Source organism: Camarhynchus parvulus, chromosome 9 (genome assembly GCF_901933205.1).
Source record: "Camarhynchus parvulus chromosome 9, STF_HiC, whole genome shotgun sequence".
Lineage (NCBI taxonomy): Eukaryota > Metazoa > Chordata > Aves > Passeriformes > Thraupidae > Camarhynchus > Camarhynchus parvulus.
Window position 1 is genome coordinate 13981136 of NC_044579.1, and position 22546 is coordinate 14003681.

A 22546-nucleotide genomic window follows, 5' to 3' on the forward strand; every position below is an offset into this window, starting at 1 on the left:
TGTTTCAAATATTTCACACCACACCTGCTCTAGCAGTAAGACTAAGGAACTCCTTGTTATTTAGTGAAAAATATGAGTTCGGGTAAATGCCTGAGCCTGGTCTCCCAAATCTGAAGTGAATAGTCCAATCACTGGGATTTTCAGAATAAAATTACTTCTTTCATGTTTTGGGCTGCTTCTCCATTGATTTTATTATAAGAGCCTGCAAATTACTTGTTTCATAGGGTGGAAAAGAACTGGCTTTCCTAATAAACAAATCTTTGGGTTTTATTGCAAAAGAAACTGAATGTGATTCTTTTAAATTGATTTTTTGCTTGCTTTTGATACTTCCACATTGGAGATGGAGGATCAGACCCACAAAACTGAGGTCACTTATTTCCAAATTGTGACTATGAAAACCATATCAAGCCTTTATTTTTATTTTTTTCTCCTCTATGAAAGTTATAAGCCTTGGCTATGTGACTAACATTTTTTTAAACAGTTGCATTAGTTGTATATGAAATTGCTACACCAAATTCCCTTACATTATTTTTTAATTCAAAATACAGTATGGAATAATTCTCAAAAAATACCAGTTAGCATTGTTACCCTTGCTTAAAATTGAGTTGCAGTTCATTAGTTTGGGAGGTGTTGTCTAGTTTCTGCCAGCTTTGCATCTCACAGAGGATCCCTTGAAAATTAGTTGAGAAATACAGTTTTGACTTAAAGAACCCTGATCGTGTTTGCAAATTATGAGGTGAATCTACACAAAGAAAGAGAAAATGAGGGAAACACAAAGGAGAGAAAACAGTGAAACATGTAGAGAACAAGACAGAGATTGAAAAAATATCTGGTAAGCAAAGAAAAAGCATTGATTAAAAAAATTAGGAGGAAAATAATTTTCTTACAAAGTGAAAGAAAAAAGGGGGTGAAATTTGCTTATGCAGAGGACAAAACTGATTGATTATTGAGAACAAAATATTTAGACTGATTGAAGAACCAGTACCTCCCTGAGAACGCTCTATTATAAGCTACAGTCCTGAAACCACTGAAAGGATAGACACCTGGGTATTCCTGGGTTATTCCCCTTTGACACCTGCCTGACTTGGAATGGATTTTGTACAGATTAGTGAGCTCCAAAATGTGTTTTTAAAAAAAAAGTTATGAGAATTTAACATCAAATAATGAGAAAATTATCTTCTGTAATGAGCAGTAGAATTGCTGCTTTTTCTGATGAAGATTAGAGCTGGTTTGAAATTCTCTGTATGTAAATGCATTGCAGCCTTGACCATAGACACAAAAGTCCAGGAGTATTTGCTATACATAGAGTTTTTTTACTGTTTTTCTGGCATAATGGAATAATGAATTTAATAAATCAAAACACAAAACCAGCAGAAATTATGAAAAGTATATTCCACTGCATTTTATTCAGTTCAATAGGCAGGTTTAAGTACTTCTAATTACAGGTAATTGGACCCTTGCTTTTATAGAGATTTGTCTTCTGGCAAGATCAATACAAGTGCCTAAATCTTGAAATCCTTATCCATTGATTTGTTTTCTTCTGTCTTTGCACCACAGAAGGGCCACATTTATTCTGTGTAACTTACATTTAAACATGGGGAAGTGGGAAAGAGGAAAGGTTCTTAAACTTCCAAAATGTAGTGAAAGTTTTTATGCCATTTTTTTAACATAATTTTTTTCCATCTTAAACTGTGAAGACAAAATAGGACTCCTAGGATTCAGACTGGGCTGTAAACTACAGGAAGAAAACATGATGAACACACGCTGAGTTTTGCAACAGAATTTTAGAAATGGAGAGTCTGAGCCTTGGAGGCAATTTGTGCATCCGCAGCCGGAGCAAGCGCAGTCAGTGACACAATCGTACCATTAGAAATGAGACAGGGCAGCTTTAAGAGAGAAACAGGAAGCTGTAACTAGAATCCAGCTGAATTCTGAGCTGGGGCACTTCACCATGAGGCTGCAAATGAAACAGATGTGCTTGCTGTGAATTTCTGTAGTGTCTGGAGTTTTTGTACTAAAGGTGACAACACTTTCCTTCCTGGGATTTTTTTTTTCTTCTTTTATTTTTCACAAACTTTCTATAAAGGGAATGAAATGGAGAAGTTGAAGGAATATGTATCAGTGAAAGATGAAGATCACTTTTATCATCAGGGAGCTGTGGAGCTGCTAATCTTTAACTTTCTACTTATTCTTACAATATTAACAATTTGGTTGTTTAAAAACCATCGATTCCGCTTTCTGCATGAAACTGGAGGAGCTATGCTTTATGGTGAGTATAAATTCAAGTGCCAGCATAACACTGGACTAGTTGCATATTTTTGATGAGGCACTTGAGATCAAGTGCTGACAAAGCTCAGAAATGTGCTGAATTAAATGTCATCAGCTCCCTAAGTGTGGGGTAAAATAATGATGTGACAGCATCTCTCCTGAAGTAGCCAGAGGCTGCCTGGGTAGGGGAGCAGCTGTGATGAGCTGGTTATCCCCAGCATGTGCATTCTGCTCCCTGTGCTCAGGCAGCAGAGAGCTGGGGACTTCACCATTTACAAAAACAGCTGCTTGGGTTTGTCCAGCATTCAAAGCTGTTAGTCTAAGGAGCCTTGTGGATACAGACATGTTGACTAATAAAGTTTAAATTATATTGGGAGCTTTCTTTTGGCTTTGCTCTGTGCCTTTGAAAAGCACACTGAAGAATGTGTCTCAAGTTTGCTCTCAATGCTGTCATTGTAGGGTAACTCTAGCTTGCCTGCCTAGTTCTTATCTTTGATGAAGTTTTGCCATGTAGCATTTCACTCTCACACAGAACTTTCTGCATTGTCCCCCAAGTACTCTGTGGTTTAATGGCTCACACTTACATGTGTAATGACTTCTCCTGGCACGTTCTTGGTGCTGTTTCACTGAGATACTCTGCTGCCATAAGATACATACAGGAAGGCAAACTGTCAAAATGGAAGATAGAAATCAACAGCTCAGCCATTACCTGAGTGCCCGCCTGTTCTGACACATTCTGTGCACACCACATCCTCTAGCACTGCAATACCCAAAACTGCTTTTGTAAAGATGGGTGCCTCTACTGCAGGAGCTTCCTTCTCACTATTGTGCTGTTTGCCATGTGCAGCTGATGGCATTTTATGAAGATTTAGACAAAAGCCAAAACAGAAATGAAATATGAGAGAATACAACAAAACAAAAATAAATAAGTATGGAATTAGAGTTTTAATCGTCATTTGCTTCTGTTTTGCTGCCTGCCCAGAACATACTCTGCACATCATGAGGATAACCTGCTCATATGCTTTGGATTGGTTAAGAGATGAGTGCTCCAGCAGGACGGAGTTTTTGAATTATTAAAACATTCCTCATGATTGTAAATAAACTATCTCTTTAGTCTTGCATTATTTATGGCAGTCTTCAAACAGGAAAAAAGCTTATCTGTAGGATCTAAAAAGCTAATGATGCCCTTCTTATCCTTCAAAACTTTGGATATGGGTGTATCTTTAACACCATGGAATGGCAATATTGAAAAGAAAGTGAAATTTCAGAGGTCATGAGAGAGGCTGTCAGATCAGCAGGCAGCAACTTTAGGAGAAAATCTTCATGACACCAAGCACTGACAGTGTGACAAGTCCTGCCCTCACTTAATTTCACCTTCCCTTTCCAAACAATTCTAATTTCTACCTTTTCTGCACAAAAAGAGGTTCCAGTCCTGCCAGTTCGCTTTGCTCCAGCCCATTGAGCTATTTATTAGATATGTGAATAGCAATACAATGAACTGATAAACTGCCTTCAAGTGATGGGACAGAGGCACTTATTGCAGTGTGTCCCACAGGATGACAGGTGGGCCCACATTCCTCGACTGTGCCCTCAGGGGAGTAGCAGTGGAGAGGACAGGGAAGGCAAAGTGTGAGGAACACCAGGGGGAAAAAACAATCAGAGCAAGACAAACTCAGGAAGTTTTACAGTTACTGCAAAATGCTGAACAGCCACAAACGGAACACAGCCTGATAGAAAGTGCTATTTAAAGTAGAGAACAAATGAAAGGGGGGGGTTGGCTTTTTTTTTTTTAGGCTTGGTAGCAGAATTCAGTTTTAGGCTGAATAGTTCCAGCAAGAAATAAACCCCAACCATACTGTCTATTTAGAAACTTAAATAACTGAGGTGTATTTTTTTTTTACCAAAGCAATGCTTCAACAATAAGTATAGCTATATTTAATTTTAAAATCTTTCCACAAAGTAAAAAAAACCAAAACACATTTTGAATAATGCAGAATTAACTCAACATTATTTCACATTCAAGTGTGTGAATATGTATGTGTATGTATATAGCAAGTCATTTATCTTGAAAGTATTTAAGGACTCAAAAATCTTGTTTGTTTTGAGACCAAACTGAAAAATCAATCACAAACAACAAAGAAGAATAAGAATACAGACTTACCTGTTCGTTCATTCATTCATTCCTTGGTTTCTTGGTTTTCCTGAGTCTCAGAGAGCAAGTTTCTCTTCACATCACAGTTGGGTTTGATAAACAACCACTAATAGTAAACTCAACTTAATTCCTGATTCCTGTATACCAGGGAGACAGGAGGGTGTGAGAGAGTTTCCTATCCAAGAGCACACTCAGGAATAGTGTGGGAGATGATCTACACCAGCACTGATGAAAACAAAGCCATTCGCCTGGGGTCAGAGCAGGTGAGCCCTCTCAGAACAGCAACCCCAGGATGTGGCCTCTTGGTGCTGGAGAAGACACAAGGAGCCAAGAGAACACCAAAGTGCCTGCAGCCACCTCCTGCCAGGCCACATAGCTTTAAATGCCTCAGCCATAAACCATTAGGTACCAGATCCCCCGTGTAAGATGTAAGTCAGGGCCCTTCACATCAGTGCAGCAATAACCCAGAGCTATGCAGTGACAAACTGAGTGCAAGGATCCAAATTGTTCATTCTCCCCAGAATTCAGGTGTCAGGCTCACATAGAGATACCACCACAGCACTGAGTAAGAGGCTAAAACACTCTGGCAAGGAGGCAGCCAGAGTTAAACTTCAACAACAAAAAAAACCCCAAACCAGCAGCAAATCAAGCTTTGCCTTTTACATGGGTGGTTAATTACCAAATTTAAATGGAAATTGTTCTCAGCTTGAGTAACTGTCACCCCTAGGGAGTGGGTGGTACCCCCAGGTGAAGGTGGGGCTGGTTGCAGGTGTACCAGCCTGCAATGCTGTGCTCCATGGCATTAGTTGGTGAGACTGGAATGAAAACATAAAAAGGCTGAATGACAGAAGAGCCATTGTGGTGCTCACATGAAATGGCTTTGGGTTGCAGTGGCCAGAGGTGTTTCTCCAGGTTTGGAGGGGACAGGTGTGCAGAGGGAAAGCTGACTCACAGAAACCCTCTGCAGCCCCTTCTGAGCATCCCATTCATTTGGAAGTGAGGCAAAATCAGTTCTGGATTCAGCTTTGCTGGAGGTGTCTAATAATGAACACTCTCATTCTTATGCCTTCTAAATCCAGTATGCCTCTTGTGTGAAATAATTCTATTTGCCTTCTGATGGTGTGTTCTGAGTATCCCCATACCTCACAGGCAGAAATGGATGGAACAGATGCCAGAAGGAGAAATCTCTGAACCTCCATAAAGCAGAGTATTTCACTGTCTTCCTGATTACAACATTCACAATGAAGAAAGGTTGTTAGAACTCAGAATAGACATAGGAAAATCACAATTTAAGCAGAAACTGAAATTTTGTAGTGGTGAGGTGAAGGGAGGAGCAACATTCTTGAGACAAAGAAACTTGAAAGAAAACCTTAAATATCTGGAAAATCAAGTAATGACTAAAGCTGCCTCCCTGAGTGTTATTACTACAGAAAGCATTTAACAGCTGACTAGATGAAATCCTGGGGAAAGAACAGTCCTATTTAGCTCAGGAGTTTAACACAATGACTTAAAAAATCCCACCAATGGTCACATCTGTAATTAATGATGTTATCCTGCTTCCACTGAAGAACCTGGAGAACCTACATTTCCTTCAGTTGAAGCATGACTGAGCTGTAGTTAGTGAGATTTTGCTGCAAGATCCCACTTCAAAGGACAGATGAGACTTTTTTAAAGAAATCTGTAACAGATATTAGTGACAGCCTTTTCTGTTTCAATGCTGTATTTAAATAAATGTGCTTAAAACACTTTTTGAATAGTCTTTTTCTGCCAGTGTCCTCACACAGGCCTTGGTGAATGTCTACAAAATATTTCTGTTACCTGAGCAGGTTAAACAATACCTGGTAATAGAAGTAGTAATTTAAAACATTGAGTCATAAGGACAAAAATGGTAAAGGAAAACCTGTACGTTTTCTGCTCCAGAGAATGAAAAATATCAAGTCTATCAAATTAAGCTGAATTTTTAACATATTTGAAATTGAATTTAAAAATTAATTATGTGATTCTTCTGGAGGAAATCTAATAAAAATAAGCTGAAAACCCTGACAGTTTTAACTAATGAATGGTTTCCTGGTTTCTGACTCATGATTTTGGACATCTGGGCTGAGCACTGTGGAAGTCATATTTCATAGTGGCACATGCAGTGCTTGCTTCCCTTTACATACACATACCTTCCCCTAACATTTTGAGGAATTCTGTCTTTTACTACAGCTAGATTTATTATCTGATTTATTGCATGAATGCTGTGTTAGTCAAGAGAGAGGTCTTGGGATTTTGTACAGCTTATTGAAATCCTCCATCATTTTAGAAAGCAGCCACACTAAACAATAGATTCTAAACAAGCACAAATGCCTGCACACACTAAAACAGACATTACAGCTGTTAGCATCACTCCAAGAAGCTACAAACCTGACTTACAGGTATGCTAGGAATCTGCATTCCAAGAGTCCCTGTTAGGAGAAGATGTGACAATAATATGGATTCTCGAGGTCCTTGTGATCCCTTGTATCCCCTTCTGATGATGGGATCAAACTGAAACTGTAACATCAGATTTTGCAGATGCTTCTCTGATATGTCATGTAATTTAATTTCTTTCTTGTCTTTTAATAGTAAGTATATCTTTCTAGATGTTTAGGTGTCTTCCATCAATATTTCATCTGAGCATTCTTAGCATTTTATGGTTATGCCAATAATTAGTAGCTGTAAAGCTGTTCAATCTATACATGGGACTGAAAGCATACATGACATAAAAGAAATATGGAAATTAAATTTGAAACCAAATCAAAGTCTCTGAGGGTGGAAATAATCTCAGTAATATTATCTAGCTAAATATTACCTCTCCTAAAGTAAACATGCAGCCTCCCAGTAGAGCCAACAGAAAGAGCCATACTGTCCAAAGGATGGCTGCAGAAATACATTTTCCTTTCTGTTAAATGTAAATGGAAACAAAACATCTCTAAGAGCCCTAAATTGTAGATAGTCTTATTATTCCTTCCCTTCTTCCTGACTTTATTATTCTATGTTTATGCAGTCTCAAAAATGCAATCTTCTACAGAAAGCAGAATGTGCCTGAGGATGTGTCAGAGTTTTGTCTCCACAAATGAAGTGTGTAAAATACCCAAGAGCACAGCTGATGTTTATATGCTCAGTTCAGCACATGAGTTGTGCAGACATCTCCCTGCTCTAAATAACTATTGAAAATGCAGTGGATGAGAAACTCAGTTAATTATTATGCCAGCAACTGGATCACAAAAATAGGAGTATGACTGTGCATATGTCAAACCAACATCTGCATTCTAATGAAATGACCATTTTGGAAGAATATTGTGTGGTAATCTATGAAGTGTTGAGAGAGGTTCTGTAAACATAGAAACACTGAAAAGGTATCCTAGTTTTGGCAGAGCTATTTTTTTCTCTAAATGTGTGGCATCAAATACTTAAAAGTACTTGAATATCTTTAATTCTTCTTTTTTTCTTACTCTCCAGGCCTTGTAATGGGATTAATTATACGATATGTGACAAAATCACCAGATGTTGAAAGTGGTACTGTTTATGAATGTGAAAAACTGAAATCTGGGCCATCCACTCTGCTTATTAATATAACAAATCAGGTCTATGAATATCAATATAAAAGAGAGATCAGCCACCACAATGTCAATGGTCACCAAGGCAATACAATGCTTCAAAAGGTAAAAGCTATCTTATCTTATTTTTGCTCTGAACTCTGTAAGATATTTATTTTCATGCTTGAGAGAGGAAAACAAGCTTCAAGTTAAAATGAGACAGAGAGAGTCTGTTCTGAATTTAGGGTGGGGAAGAAGAACAGTAAAGGAAAGGAAGTGTGGTAGAACCCTGACCATCATTTAGCTCCAGGCTGACTGTGCGCTCACAGAATGGTTTCCTGAGCTGTTTCAAATGACAGTCCCAGCTCCTGCAGACACTGAGTTCACTGCAGACACAGCTGTTAACTTGGATTCATTGCCACTAAACCTTTGCAAACCCCACTGATATCTTTACTTTTCCTCTGCCTTCAAAGTGACTTGCTCTGGCCGGATAATGCAAGGGGAGGTTACCTCCTGTGGATAGCACAGGAAACTGCAAAGTCTGAACATTTTTCAAAACACAAACTTGTAAATATGTACTTAATGTACACTTACATTCATCACAGCATTCTCATACATTCTTCCACTCCTGCAGTGGTCCTCAGTAGGGAGATAGCATTGGGGCAATTCAGGCTGGATGCAAAAAGGGAAGTGTAGGAGAAAATTTGCAGCCTTTCACAATGCCATAGACTTTTCTTTTTTCCAGTATATAAAAAAAAAATTTACTTTTTTAGTATAGTCTTTCCCTGGACACATAACATTTGCTTCTTATAATGTTCACCTTTTTTTTTTTCAAATGGCAGCCATTTGAAGAGCACTGGAGTGCAAAAGCACTTTTTAAAACTGGGATTTTGTGCTAAAAAACATTGTATATTCACATGAAGCTCAAAAGCCCCTACCAATGGCTTTTTACAATAGTGCAATGTATTATTTAGCTTTTTTCCGAGTATTATTGTTTGTCTAGCACAGTAATGCAGGATCCTGTGTATTATACAGTTATCATTGAAAAAACTTTTAAGTTATGCTTAGAATGTACACTGTGGAGCTCAGCAGAATTAGCATTTAACCATCTGCTCAAATTTCTTGCTGATGCAGCAGCATTGTGTGCCTGTCTGCTGTTACTGCCAGACTCGCCCTTCTCAGAAAGAACCAGACTGTCAAGGACCATTAGAGTTGTGGTGGGTGGAGACAGGAAAATACTGTGGCAGTCAGACTAATCAGGTTTTGCTGAATCTCCATTCTTTTTCCTGCTAGTTGGTTGCAGTTGCAGCTTTGTCTTAGCCAAAGTGTGTGTTTCATTTCCAAGGCACGTGTACTAATCCATTACATTTGATCCTCTTCATGAGACCTGGCTCTGGAGCTGACTTAGGAGAGGAGGAACAATGACTTGCACAGAAATTTCTCTTGTCCCTACAGGGAACTGCCCAATCTTGTTTCTGTAGTCTCACTTTGCTGGAAGGCTCTTGAAGGTCTCAGTTGTGAATTGTAGTTCCTCTAAATTATTGCAGAGACCTCAGTCTGCCTGGATTTTCACTTGTTTTTCCTTTAAAATTACCTGGCAGATGCCCTCTTGAAAAGAAAATAAATAAAAAAGGAAAGGGGGATGAGTTCAGCTGTATTTAGGAGACAATAACAATGCCTGGCAGCCTTCCTGACTGGCAAAAGCACTAATGTAAAAAACAGAAAACATGATCACACCATGCTCTGGGTTTTGTAAAACTGTAATTCCCTTTTGACTGCACTAAAAGTGTTTACTTAGTGCCTTCTATCAAAGAGAATAGATTGTGCCATGACTTACAAACATGTATTCTTCAGAACATGTTTTGAATAATAAAACAAGCAGTCAGGATTTCTGATGCCCACAGAAAAGATATTTTAACATATCTGCTGAATTAATTCCAAAATTAACATTTGAGAATGTTAGTTCATAAATTAAGAAAATCCTTTTTTCATTAGGTTTTCAATGATGGTGCCAGCACAGCTAACGTTGCTGGCAGGTTATTTAGCTAGAATTTTTAGCTTTATAATTCAAAGTGAGCAGGATGGAAAAAAGTCTCAGCTCTCACTTCCTGTTTATTGAATCAAGCTGTCTGTTAGTAAGAAGGCAGAAGTAATTTTGTAGGCAGGTCTTACTCTTTTGAAGGAAAATAATTTATAATACCATAGCCCTAAAATATTGCTTCATCTGAACAAAGGAGCTGCAAGCCTTTGCACTAACTACCTCCTGTCTCTTATGAGTATTGGTATAATATTGCCCACTGACAGAACACTGAGCAGTACACAGGCTTATTTAAGTTGGGTTTTTTTGGGTTTTTTTTTCTCCAGCAATGCTGTAATTTTAAAGAGAATTCTGTTCTATTCTATTGAATTGCAATGACTGAGCAATGTCCTTGGTCTTTCTCTGTGCCAGAAGTTGAAGGCCAGTATGATCAGTGCACTTCCTCATTTTAGCATTGCTTTAAAACTTTTAATGGCTATTTTATAAATCATTTCCTTCAAAGGAAATGTTGCATTGGTTTTGGTGATGTAGGCCTTTTATCACCCTTCTGTACATGGGAAACTGAGGCACAACCCTGCTGATGTGTCTTTCCTGAAAGTGACCAGGAGATCATGTCTGAACCAGGAGTTATGTCATGGGACTGGCAAGTTGGATGTCTGGTAGGGCAGCTGCTGTCACAGGTAAAGCTGCTTTTATGTGTTCCTTGTAATGTAGCACAACTGATTTCCTTCTTGAAGGAATACTTTTCAAATCGTATTCTGCATCTACAAGCTGTAAGGAACTACACATTTATACTTGCAAAAAACCAACTCAGAATAATCCCACAAACAGTGGAGGTGAGCCTGAGATCAGTCCTGATAAGAAGATACAATTAAAAAACTATCATATCAAATTAAATGCTACTTTATTTGTCCTTACCCTCTCTTTTGTCCTTCCTAGCAGATGACTTTTGATCCTTCCATCTTCTTCAACATTCTGCTGCCACCCATTATATTTCATGCTGGATATAGTTTGAAGAAGGTATGTGTCTTTCTTTTTGTGACAGAAGGGTCGGAGTGTGGCTGCTGCTCTCTAGACCCAACAGGCCAGTGAGAGAGGACAGTCAGCTAACAATTTCAATGCCTGGGAAGGACTTGGCAGGAATGGATTAAAATGAATGATTCATGGCCCTCATTCTGCTCTCTTTCTGTCCTCGTGCAAAGATCTGATTGTGCAGTTCACAGCACTTAGGCCTCCTGTTTTCAGAAGAGACCACTTTGAGTGCTGTGAACTGCAGGCAGGAACAGCCTGTGTTTCATATCCTGCCTCATCAGGACTTGTTCAAGAGATGGGGTCATGATACCATTTGCATCAGGTACTTCCAATCTGCCATGATCCTGAAACATTTGGCCAGATACATAAAAAAGAGGGAAATTTTGATGGCATTCCACCAGGGGGAGAAAATTGAACACCCTTAAGTTGTAATTTCCAAAATAACTGAGGTAGCCAATATTGCTCCATCTTCTATATGAGAAATGTGTTGCAACAAATGGTTTCACTTCTAGATGGAAATGGAAACACTTCTAGATGTGTTTCCACTTGGTCTGAATGCTTTTTTTATTTATTATATAACAAAGAACTTTCCTTCAAACTTTCCTCCCCAGAGACATTTTTTCCGTAACTTAGGATCAATTTTAACCTATGCCTTTTTGGGAACTGCCATCTCCTGCGTTGTCATAGGGTAAGTGAGTGCCTTCTGCTATTATCACATGCTTGGTATTTCTTTCAATTAAAAACTAAACTGTAAAAAGAATTGCAGAGCCTGCATGGTCCATATACTTAGCAACTGGTGTAGCAGATAAAGTAATTCCTTCTCAAGGAGTGCTGAGATGGAAAAGGCTCTTACTGGCATTAATATGTGATGGAAGTTTCTCCTTTAATGTCATTTTAATAATAGTAAAATACATGAATGACCTATAACTTTGAGTTCAATGATTTTAAAACCATTCTTTTATGGGTATGTCATCATATCTGTCTTGATATCCTAGATTTCTAATCATCAAGCTTAGTAAGCATAATGCACCAGAGGCATTGTGGTATTAAATGTCCCGTAAGCCATGGTTGCTCCAAGTGCCAGGAAAATTTAGACTCTGCAATCAAAGTGTGATCATCATCTGTGCTGCAATACAGAGGAGTGTAAACTCTCAACATGGCTGTCTCCCCTTCATGTAAAAAAAACACTGAACAGCTTTGGGGTCAGGAAAAAGGATGCCTTCAGTTTCAGGCCCAGAGGCATTGTGCCATGTGTCCCATTTACTGGGGAGGAAAAGCTTAATCTCACTTTTCTTTCTGAAATTTTGCTTTCCTCAAGAAACGGCACCTCATCACTTCTCACAGTTCAAAGCTTGGACAGCTACATCACTCATATTTTTCCCCCTGTCTTATTTGCATTATACCTATGACCCTTGCTCTTTTTTCTTTTCATACCCATCTATGGCAGAGAGCACTCCTAACATTGAAATTATAAATTCAGTAAAAAAATCTACATCCAAACAACAGTTTGAGCCAAATGGTAGCACATTTTTGAGGTAACAGAGGTTCTGGATCTCAGCAGGACTCTTCCTGTGCTTCCACTCTCTTGTCTCAGCTATTGAACATAAACCAAAGCCAGTGGATCTGTGAGACTGCAGGAAAGCATTAGGGTAGTCCAGCCAGTAATGCCTTTAAATATGTGTTTGGTTTATGACTCTGACATTGCCCCTTGTATATGGAAAATGCCAGAGCAGCTTTGATAAGTTTGTTAAAATTAACATAATATATTGAATTCAGCCTTTATTCCCAATACTTTCATTCCTGTATCCATGCTATTTTATCTAAAACAGAATAAATGCAGATAGAACCTAATAGAAAAGTTCTACTAGGAACAATTCCTACTAGCAATTCAAAGTTCAAGCCCAAAGTCAGGGATAAAGATCCAAAGGAAACCTTAGGGTAGAGAGTGGTAAGCACTGGGCCTTGCACTGTGTTCTTGTACAAACCCACAGCCCCCAGTGGAACCACTGCAGAGAAGGCAGTAATAGATTCAGAGCAGGGCTTGTGTGAATGTGAAGCATGTTTGCATAATGTGCATGTCAGGATAAGGAGGAGATAATGACTGCATGAAGAAGAAGAAAGATAATATGAAAACTTTACTGAAGGGAATGAAAAGTAAGCCCTAAAAGAAAAATAAAATATGTCCTAAGAGAGAAAGGGTGAAGAACTAGCTGCTGTTACAAAAAAAAAAAGGACAGAACCCTGAGGTACTTCTAGGTAATACTGCTGTAGACAAATATTTTGTGCACAGGTATGATTATACTTGTGCTTTCTTCTCATCATATGAGCACAGCACAAGCACAGGCAGTACCTCGATATCCCCAGGCTCAAGCTCTGCTGTCTGCAGCCTCTCACTGGGGCTGTGCTCCTGCTGCCTGAATTACAGAGCTCTGTGTGAACCCCTCTGGGGCTCCCTGAAGTGGCAGGGCACAGCCTGTAACAAAGAAGGACCAGACCTCTCTTTGTCAACCAGAAACAGCTGGGAAATATCATTAATAAAGAACAGAAACATCATTTGGATTTGCTGCAAACTCTTGGAGTGCTAAAACGTTGCCATGGAACACAGGGATACAATGGTGCCTGTCTGCTCTTTGTGAGTCTTTGCTTTTGTGTGAAAGGCCTCAAGAAAGAGGAGCTGTGTGGAATTTGAGTGAAAAGGCTATAATCAGATATTCCCACTGAGGGTGGGGGAAGGAGGAGTAAGAGAGATTGATTTTTTTTAGTGAAGATTGTGCCAAAACCTACTTAGTTTCAGCTAAGTACTGCTCTAAGGAATGCCTGCCCATATTTGCTGTAAGACTGTCCTCAGCCACTCAACACACAGGAAAGATATAAAGCTTTCCCAGCAAAATGCACTAATTATGCCCTTCACACCAAATCTGACTAGCAAGGATCCATGCAGAGAGATCCCATGAGGGAAGGGAAAATTCCCCCTCTCCAAGCCCTATTTTAACTCCAGAATAGCTGAAGTGGTCCCTTTCATGGTGAACAGAGTCTGCTGTCTCTGGGTCTGCATGACATGAGATCATAGAAGATCCAGTCTTTCAACAGATCTTTTCCCTCTCAGTGGTCCAGCTTCCTATCTTCTGAAGAGTAGTGTGGAATAACCACTGAGGCAGCTCCTTCTTCCTGAGAAAAACCATCCAGGCCAAGCCTCTCTGAGGCTCAGCCTGACACAGGGCAGGCAGTCTTCTGCTGTAGGAGACTCCTTGAGTTTCATGGACTCAGAGAATAACTTTGGTTGGAAGCAATGTCTGGCTGTCTGCAGTCATCCAGAACTCTGAGATATCTGTTCCAGTCCTAACCACCCTCACTACAAAGTGTCTTTCAAAGTGTTTATCCAGTTGCAACTTTCCTTGCTTCACCTTGTAACTTTTGCCTCCCATCCTTTCCCTACGCAGCCTTCAGAAGGGGCTTCATGTTTTCTGTACCCACCTGAAGACAGCACTTAGCTCCACTCCCACCTACATGAGGAAGCTCAGCTTCTGTCTCTTCATATGCCACAGCCCTCAAATTATCTTGGTGGTTCTGTGCCCTCTCTGTCTTCCCTGTCCTGCAATCCAAACTGAAACACTCTATTCCACATGTCACCTCCACGTGCCAACAAAAGACTTAATGGCTTCTCTTGGTTTGCTCACTGTGCTTCCATGAACACAATGTGGTTTGCAGTCATAGCTGCTCTTGTGAAGTCCCATTCTGATTTGTGCTCCATTTATATCCCCCAGGAGTCCAGGGGTTTTCTGTAGGTACTTGTGTAGCCAGCCCTGCTTCTGTGGGACTGCTGCATATTGTTGCTGTATTTTTCCATGGGTATCTCATTATTAGCTGTGTATTATGGCCATGGTAAGCTGAAGCACCACTGAGCTGATGCTACCCAGTGAGTGCATAAAAACTGGGCTGCTGAAGTATTAAATAAACATCTGCCCCCTCTTATTTTTTTATTTTTTACATCTTAGGAAGAAGCAGGAAGAAGGACCTAATGCTAACTTCTGCAAAGAATAGTGTTCTCTTCCCTTAGATTCTATTTTTAATAAACTGTGCTGGGGTGCATTTTCCAGAATTGGTATCTGTCATAGATATTTTCTATTTTGATAATGGAAGAGTGCTTAAGTATTTGGAAAAATCTTGACACTGTGATAACAACCTATCAGAGCAACATATTGAGTGGCAGAGGGTGTAGAACCATTTGCATTTTTTCCCCACTTGAAATCCTTTTGACTTCTTTGCTCAGTATTCTCAGTGGCAGCTAGGGCCAAGATGCCTATGCATGTGAGCACTGAGATCATTAAGTTGGTCTTATCTGTGATTTTTTATTTGGTTTCACTTGAGTTCTCTCGAATTGCAATGCCAAAACCCCATTTTCGATATTTAGAATGCAGCATGTTTGCAGTCACTCACTCATATTTTTCCAGCCTGTCTACTACGTTTGGCAAGGCCTGATTTTTCTGGAACTTAAACCTCTCTGAGTGTGCAACTCAAATAACAAATGTATTTACAGAAAGCGTAGGCCAAGTTTGATCTTTGTGGCTGCAGTGAGAATTTTGCTTGAATAAAGCAAAGAGAGCTGAGATAAAATTGGGGTTTGGATCAGAAAAAGTAGAGTAATTGTTGTTTTGAGTGAAGCTACGAAATGCAAATAGCTGATAATAGTGGTGTTAGGAAAAATCTCGCCAGGATGATCCCCGTTTTAGGTGGAAGGATGCTGGTGTTTTTATTAGCTGCTCAGTTAGCACAACCTTCTCTGGCTGGGGAGACAGGACTTCTTATTTCAGTGGGAGCCACAGGTGGTTGGTGTGGCTTGATTCATTCCAATATGTCTGTGAGCACATGGATGCTGGATTTACAGTAACCATGGCAGATCACTTCATGGCAATCAGTGCTCAAAATCCAAGTTCTAATTTAAAAAACCCTCATAGAATCAAAGTATTTCTTTTGTATATCTGTGTTTAACTGCAGTGACTAACAGTTTGGACAAAGTCTCTTCTGACATTTAAATTCAAATGTGAGGCATAAGTCATCATACTTGATTCTCACAGGCAATCAAGAATCCTTTCCTTTGCCATTCCTCACCATTCTACAAATGAACATTCAAATGCTGTCCACATACGATCACTAAATACTGAGACCATAATAATACAACATAATAAATATAATTAATATAATACAATGTAATTAACATACACTTTTTAAATTCTCTCTTTTAAAATTTGAATGTTAGATGATTTTTACTTGAAAACCAGAGCAATTTTTTTGTTTCTGTACATAGACATATACATATATAAGTAAAAAATTTTTAGAAGAGAGAAAGAAGTATCAAGAATATCAAATATCAATACAGATATTTTTGTTGATAATGAGATTACATTTTCCATCATAACTTTCTATGACAGTAGACATTTTCCATTCAAATGTCTGTGATATAAAGATTCCACCATCACATGGAATTTTTTTCTTCACTCTTTACTGTTACAGCAGTCCCTCTGTGCCTTCTAAAGAAGGATGGCTTGGGCTGAATAAAACACTGTTGCTCAAATCAGCACTAAAAAAAAAGGTTGAACTTTCCTATCCAGTGTTTATCTGGGCGAGATGCATCCTGACATAACCGTCCAGTCAGAGATTCACTTCTGTCACTGTTACACCTGCCCAAACATTATTCTAAAGGTGAGGAGACATGTACCCAAAAGCCTCAGCAGGCAGTAGTTGTGGTTACTGAGCTCTGCAAGACTGGGGATATTTTTTTATTTCCATAAGTACTTTGGGCTAGAGGGGAGTTTAGGGAGGTCATGGGTGTGTTTATTACTTTCTGCTGGAAGCTTAATGGAATATACAAATGGGGTCTGCTGATAGGGAGCAGCACTGGCCCTATAATCTGCCTGTTCTTTCTCACTGGAGGGCTATGATAGACTTTACAGCTTGGAAATGAAACACTTGTACCTATGTGCTCCAGCAGAGCAAAGCCAAATGTTGTTTGGCTTGAATTTACTGTGTGGTGCTGTGGGATTCTTCTGGATTTTGGAACTGATTCTGCAAGGGAAAATGGGGCCAGGTTAAGGGTAACAAAAAACAAAATCTCTGTTACAGAGCTCTACATAAACTAAGCAAATAACTGTACAAGGATTATCTGCTGCTGCACCAGCTAAGCTCTTGCCTTCCAGGTGATAACTTTTGTATTAATTTAGGCTTAATTCATATACAAGTAATTCTTTTTTTTTTTCTAATTGAAATACACTTTTGTACTGCATGTCATCAAATGACACATAAAAAAACCCCAGGTCCATCTTTCCTCCACACACCACTTGTAAATAGCAAATGCTCAACCTCCCCACAAGCAAGAATAAAAGCTTTCTTTTTGGTACAAACAGAAACTGCTGAGGGGAAGTGTTAAAGTATCTTAGTGCTGTAGAAATTAACTGAAGGAGAAAGAGGGAAAAACTATATATAGAACACTTACCCTCCTCAGTGCTAAAAGCCCCTGAACATCAGATGTCTGACTTCAACAATGTCTAACAATATTTTGAGGCCAGATATTCAGCCTACGAGTGGAAATAAAGACAAAACTAGTATGAAAACATTAATTGAATGAAGTATAACTGTTGTAAGAGTGCAGTGCCTGTGCTGGTAGCCCTTTTGGAGGTTATGGCTGCTTCCATGCCCCATCTTGGAGTGAATAAAGGCATTTTTTTCACTCACCAGACAGTATTGCCCCAGTTTTGCAATGACTTGAGGAAACTCAACAGAGATTATTCAGCTGAAAAATCAAGCTAAGTCTCTCCAGATTTCTCCAAAGGCAGATGAACATGTTGCATGCATGCTGCACATGTTAATGTGCAGCTCAGTTGCCCAAAGCAGTAGCTTTGATTCTTTGGTCAGCCCAAATCTGAGGTAATTCCATTGCAGTCTGTGGAGTTGCCACCTGCAGCTCAGAGCTGCAGTTACAAGGGGTAGTTGCCGCTTCTCACTTTTGTTCAAAGGCATGTGGTAAATCCAAAATGGGTTTGTAAAGTGTAAATTTAGAGAAGCTTGAAAATATACACCCACTGTGATACTTGGCTTGGGGAATTCTGCACAGGGAATAGAAAGGGAAGAGGGTTTCACATAGTCATAACTCAGAGAGTTCTGGCAGGTCTAAAAGTTATAAAGTATTTTACAAAGCACCTATTATTTGTGTGACATGTGAAATTATGGATAAAAAGCTGGATTAAATCAAGGCACTGATATAAAATAGTGTTTCCCAGACCACTGACACCCACACAGAGTGGAAAGTTCTTCCAAGAGAACTTTGATGCCTTCAAGCATGTGTTGCTGCAAGTTCAGCCAGAATTTGTCGCTATTTCGCAATAACCATCTGACATTGTTTACTGCAGCAGAGCTGATCATGCAAAAACCAGTTTTTCTTCTCATAAACAGATGTGCCAAGCAGCAGGAAGTAATTATTCGTATCATCCAGACGAACCCCTCAGCATACAAAGGAAATAAATGTATGATAGGGAACACCAAAGGTGTGGGGCTGCCGAGACAAACAGAACCTGGAATAGCAGGGGATTAATCTAAAATTAAAAGTATGTTTAATTTGGTATTTGATAGAGCCAGCAGGTTCTCCAGGAATCCATCAAAGAATTTAAATCATGTGCTCTTCTGAAAAACATGCAAATGGCATTTGTTGCAAAACAGGCTAAAACACTCAAGTCCAGATATTTCCCAATAAGAAACCCTATGCTGGAAGGGTTTGTTTGTGTGGGTTTTGTTTGGGTTTTTTGTTTGGTTTTTTTTTTATACAAAGTGTCTTCCCAATTGCCTTGAATGTCAAAGCTTTAACTGCAAGAAAGAATACTCTTGAATAGAGCTCCTCATGTCTTCTTCCCTGATGTTCATGCATCCTTTAAGAATTAACATACAGTGTGGTTTCCAAAGATTTCCAGTTTTTTATTTCTCTGGCAATAGATCATCCATAGACCTGTGCAAAAAAAGCTTCCTTGGCTGAAGCATCATTTGCAGTCTCAAGTTTGCAAATCTGCTCTTGCAGTCTCTACAATGACTTTCAGGGAAAACATCTTTACAGAGCTGGTGAAATGGAAAATATGCATCCCTTATGGCTCCTTATCCTGATATCCACTGCCTTTCTCAGTACATCCTTTCTTTCCAGAACAATTCCAGGCTACAGAGGAGATGAAAGCAGAGGGAGCTGCTTTGACTCTGATGTGTTAGTTCATTTTCCACCTCTTATGGATATTTTTCCATACTGCATGAGAAACCTGCACACCAATAACTGGAGAAGGCATCTCCAGCCCAGGCTGAGACTGCTCCAGGCCATAAACACCTGCATGGCTTTGCTAGGTAGTGAGCCAGGCCACATTTCCTTCTGAGTCAAAACAGGCAACTGTGTGCCCTCTGTCAGGAGCACTTGGACTTGTGAGTTGGTTGCAAAGTGCTTTGAGCTGCCTCATGGTGAAAGGTGCAACAGAAATTTAAAACAGAGGAGGAAAAACCTATTCCACTACAGTAGCATGGAGCTACCTGCAACCTGCATCTCTTCAAACTGACAGGTTTGCTCTCAGATCAAATGCTGAGCAACACGGGGAAGTGTACCGGCAGCAAGCAGCTCATTGGAGCAGGCAGAGAGGGGGTGACTGAGATCTCCTGCCTGTTACCTTGAAAAATTCATAATACACCAGCTCAAAGGATGCTTTGTTCTCCCACCCACCAACATTTTGCATACCCCACTGCTGAGCCAGTTGATCAAATGGTGCTTTTGTATCTGACAAGTCTTTTACTGAGCACAACTGGTTCTGGCCTCAAATGTTCTGTAAACACAGCAGTTTTCATGATGGCCCTGGGACAGATGCTGCATTCATTGGAGACAGAACCTACAAAAGCTGGTCTGGTCAGGTAACCAGATCCTACACAGTGAGAGGCAGATGACATTTAAATAGTGCACAGAGCTTTTCTTCTGATTAATAAGGTGACAATAAATCATATAAGGTGTGTCCCTAGCCTTGGCTCTCCTTAAAATACTGCTTGTCTCAGAAGTCCATTACATTTGACAATGATGATAACTTGCAGCAAGTTCAGTGGATGGCCACCAAGATGGCCAGGGGCTAGGACATTTGCCCCAGAAAGAAGAAACAGAAGAAATTGAGCTCATTTAGCCTAAGCAAGAGGGGGTTTGAGGGGAGATTACTAAGAAAGGAAAGCCAGGCTCTTCAGAGTGATACATGGTGAGAGGACAGAATTGACAGACAAAAACTGTATTTTAAAAAGGTTTAACTTGATATAAGCAAAACCTCTTTCTTCATGAGGACACTCAAGCATCAGAACAGATTGTCTAGAGATCGTGGATATGTAATCTCCATCCTTGGAGGTTTTCAAAACCTAAGTGGCTAAAGCCCTAACTACTTTGGTTTGAGCTCATAGCTGAACCTTGCTTTGAGTAGGAATTTTGACCAGAGACATCCTCTGGTCTCTTCTAACAGCAGGTAGTCTAAATTCTATGTTGCTGTAAATAACAAACCTTACAGCAGAACATATGCTGTCCCTAGTCCATCTCTTTCAGACTTTTTCTACTTTAAGTTTTCTGCCACTTTTTCTGATTCAAGTATCTTGTTCTCCATCCCCCCATACTCAACACTTAGCTTGCAGGATATTTTTCTTTCTCCTCACTTTTTGTTGAAATATGGAACCTGCAATAAAAAGGTCTTTCTGAAGAAAAGTTAGGATTATTTCACTTCCTTCTGAAGCAAGTACTTTATGCATGAAGATGGCTCTTAAAATGCTAATTAATCTCAATTCTTAGTCAGCTCCATAGCTTAAAAAGCAAAAAAAATCACTTTGCTTTCTGTAATACACTGATTGGGCACTTCCTTGCTCTTTGCAACACCGCCTCTCCCCAGCTAACCACTCTCCAGCTGAAGCTTAGCAGCAACCAAAACTGAAATGAGAAAGGACCACAATTGCCTCTCCTTTTTGACCTCTCCATTATTGAGAGCATGGGTGCTTTTCTCTCTTATATGTGCATCCTGAAAATTTTGAGCAGGATGATGTCACTGGTTAAAAAAAAAAAAAAAAAGTTCTGCAAAGACAATGAGTAACAGCAAAACCTTTGCAACAAGAATTTAAGGTCATGTACAGGCACAGAGACTGCACCAGGGACGCCTTTTCATTGCCTTGTTGATGTATGAAAGGGTTGTTATTCTTCAGACTTCAAATGAAAAAAACAATTTTTTTTTAATTTCTCATGTTCCTTTCTTCCATCCTTACTACCCACTCATTGATGAAAATAAGGAAAGACCTGATTTTCCAATGAATCGGAATAATTTTCAGAGTTTTGTTTTCCTGTTTTATTTAACCCAAGTGGGACTGCACATGAAAACATTAGGTGTGTTCCCTGTGAATGATTTCCTTTTATTTGATTTTGGGAGGGTTTATGCAACCTCAATGAAAAATAAGTATCCTAAAATGAAAGTAAGAAAGAGGGGAACGTATCTGAAGATATTCTCTCTAGCAAATCATGTCATGTGGTTTATGCAGGTGCCCTCTGTTGTTCATCAGGGTGTGAATACAGCTGGTTTCAGTTTCTTGCCCTGTGAATAACGGAGTGAGATTGCTCTTCAACACTCTTTTGTCACACTCAACAAATAATTTAGGATGGAATTTACCTTAGGTCCAATCCCTTGACAAAAACAAGGCTTTCTGCAAAAGCTGGGTCAGGTTATGTGGAGCCTGCTGGTCACACTCTGAATGCACCTTGGTGTCCATCTCTGAGGAGCAGCATTAGTATCCAGGTGCAGCTGCTTTCCAACCAGCGGTCATTACCTTCTGAGCCCAGCAGGAGGGAGGCTGTGCCGCCTTCTGAGTCCTTCCGAGACGGGTGACTTAATCAGCTTTCAGTAATCTCCCTATGAAAGTTACCTGGCCCGTACAGAAATCCATGGTTTGTGCTAAAGCATAACACAATAGCTGTCTAACCTGCCTGCTACTCATTCAAAGATGTTAAAACACCTTCTAAGCAGGGCTTGATTTCTAGGAAGCAGAATATTGATCTCGCTCTAGATGTGGAACAGCGCACCGGCTGACAGGTTCCAGGGTGGGACTGCTCGGCGGTGACAGCGACAGGAGGGAACAGCTCAGCCCCCCGCCCTGCCCGGGCTGTGCTGCAGCGTTTGCAGCTCAACCGCGGCTATCGGAAAAGCGCCCGTCACCATTCATGGCTCAAAATTGCTATCACGGGATGAGGTGGCTCAAAAACTCGGGTATCGCGGAGGGAGAGCAGCCTCCGAGAGGCTGGCACGGGCCAGCACCGCAGAAGCCAGCAGCCTTATCGGTGTAGCTGGATATTCAGGATCCGCCTTCCTGTCCTAATCCCACTTGGGCACCTTTCCAAAACACCCGCACTTGCGGCCAAAGGCTCGTTTGTGTCTGATCCCCCACCAGACCGGCGCGGGAGCCTCACTTCTGCTGTCC

The 22546-nt window shown here is 40.0% G+C and overlaps 1 protein-coding gene across 3 annotated transcripts in view; it reads left to right on the forward strand.

Moving 5' to 3' along the window:
* Positions 1-1927: 1927 nt before the first annotated feature.
* The window catches only part of SLC9A9 (solute carrier family 9 member A9), a 171987-nt gene continuing 151368 nt past the window's right edge, over positions 1928-22546 (forward strand). For 2 of the 3 annotated variants that reach the window (XM_030954304.1, XM_030954306.1), the window contains exons 1-4: positions 1959-2269; positions 7904-8106; positions 10958-11038; positions 11662-11738. In XM_030954304.1, coding sequence (XP_030810164.1) covers positions 2095-2269; positions 7904-8106; positions 10958-11038; positions 11662-11738 — 536 coding nt within the window. In that variant the 5' untranslated portion in view covers positions 1959-2094. Of the gene's footprint in view, positions 2270-7903; positions 8107-10957; positions 11039-11661; positions 11739-22546 lie in introns of all 3 variants that reach the window. The other variant, XM_030954305.1, reaches the window with a different exon arrangement.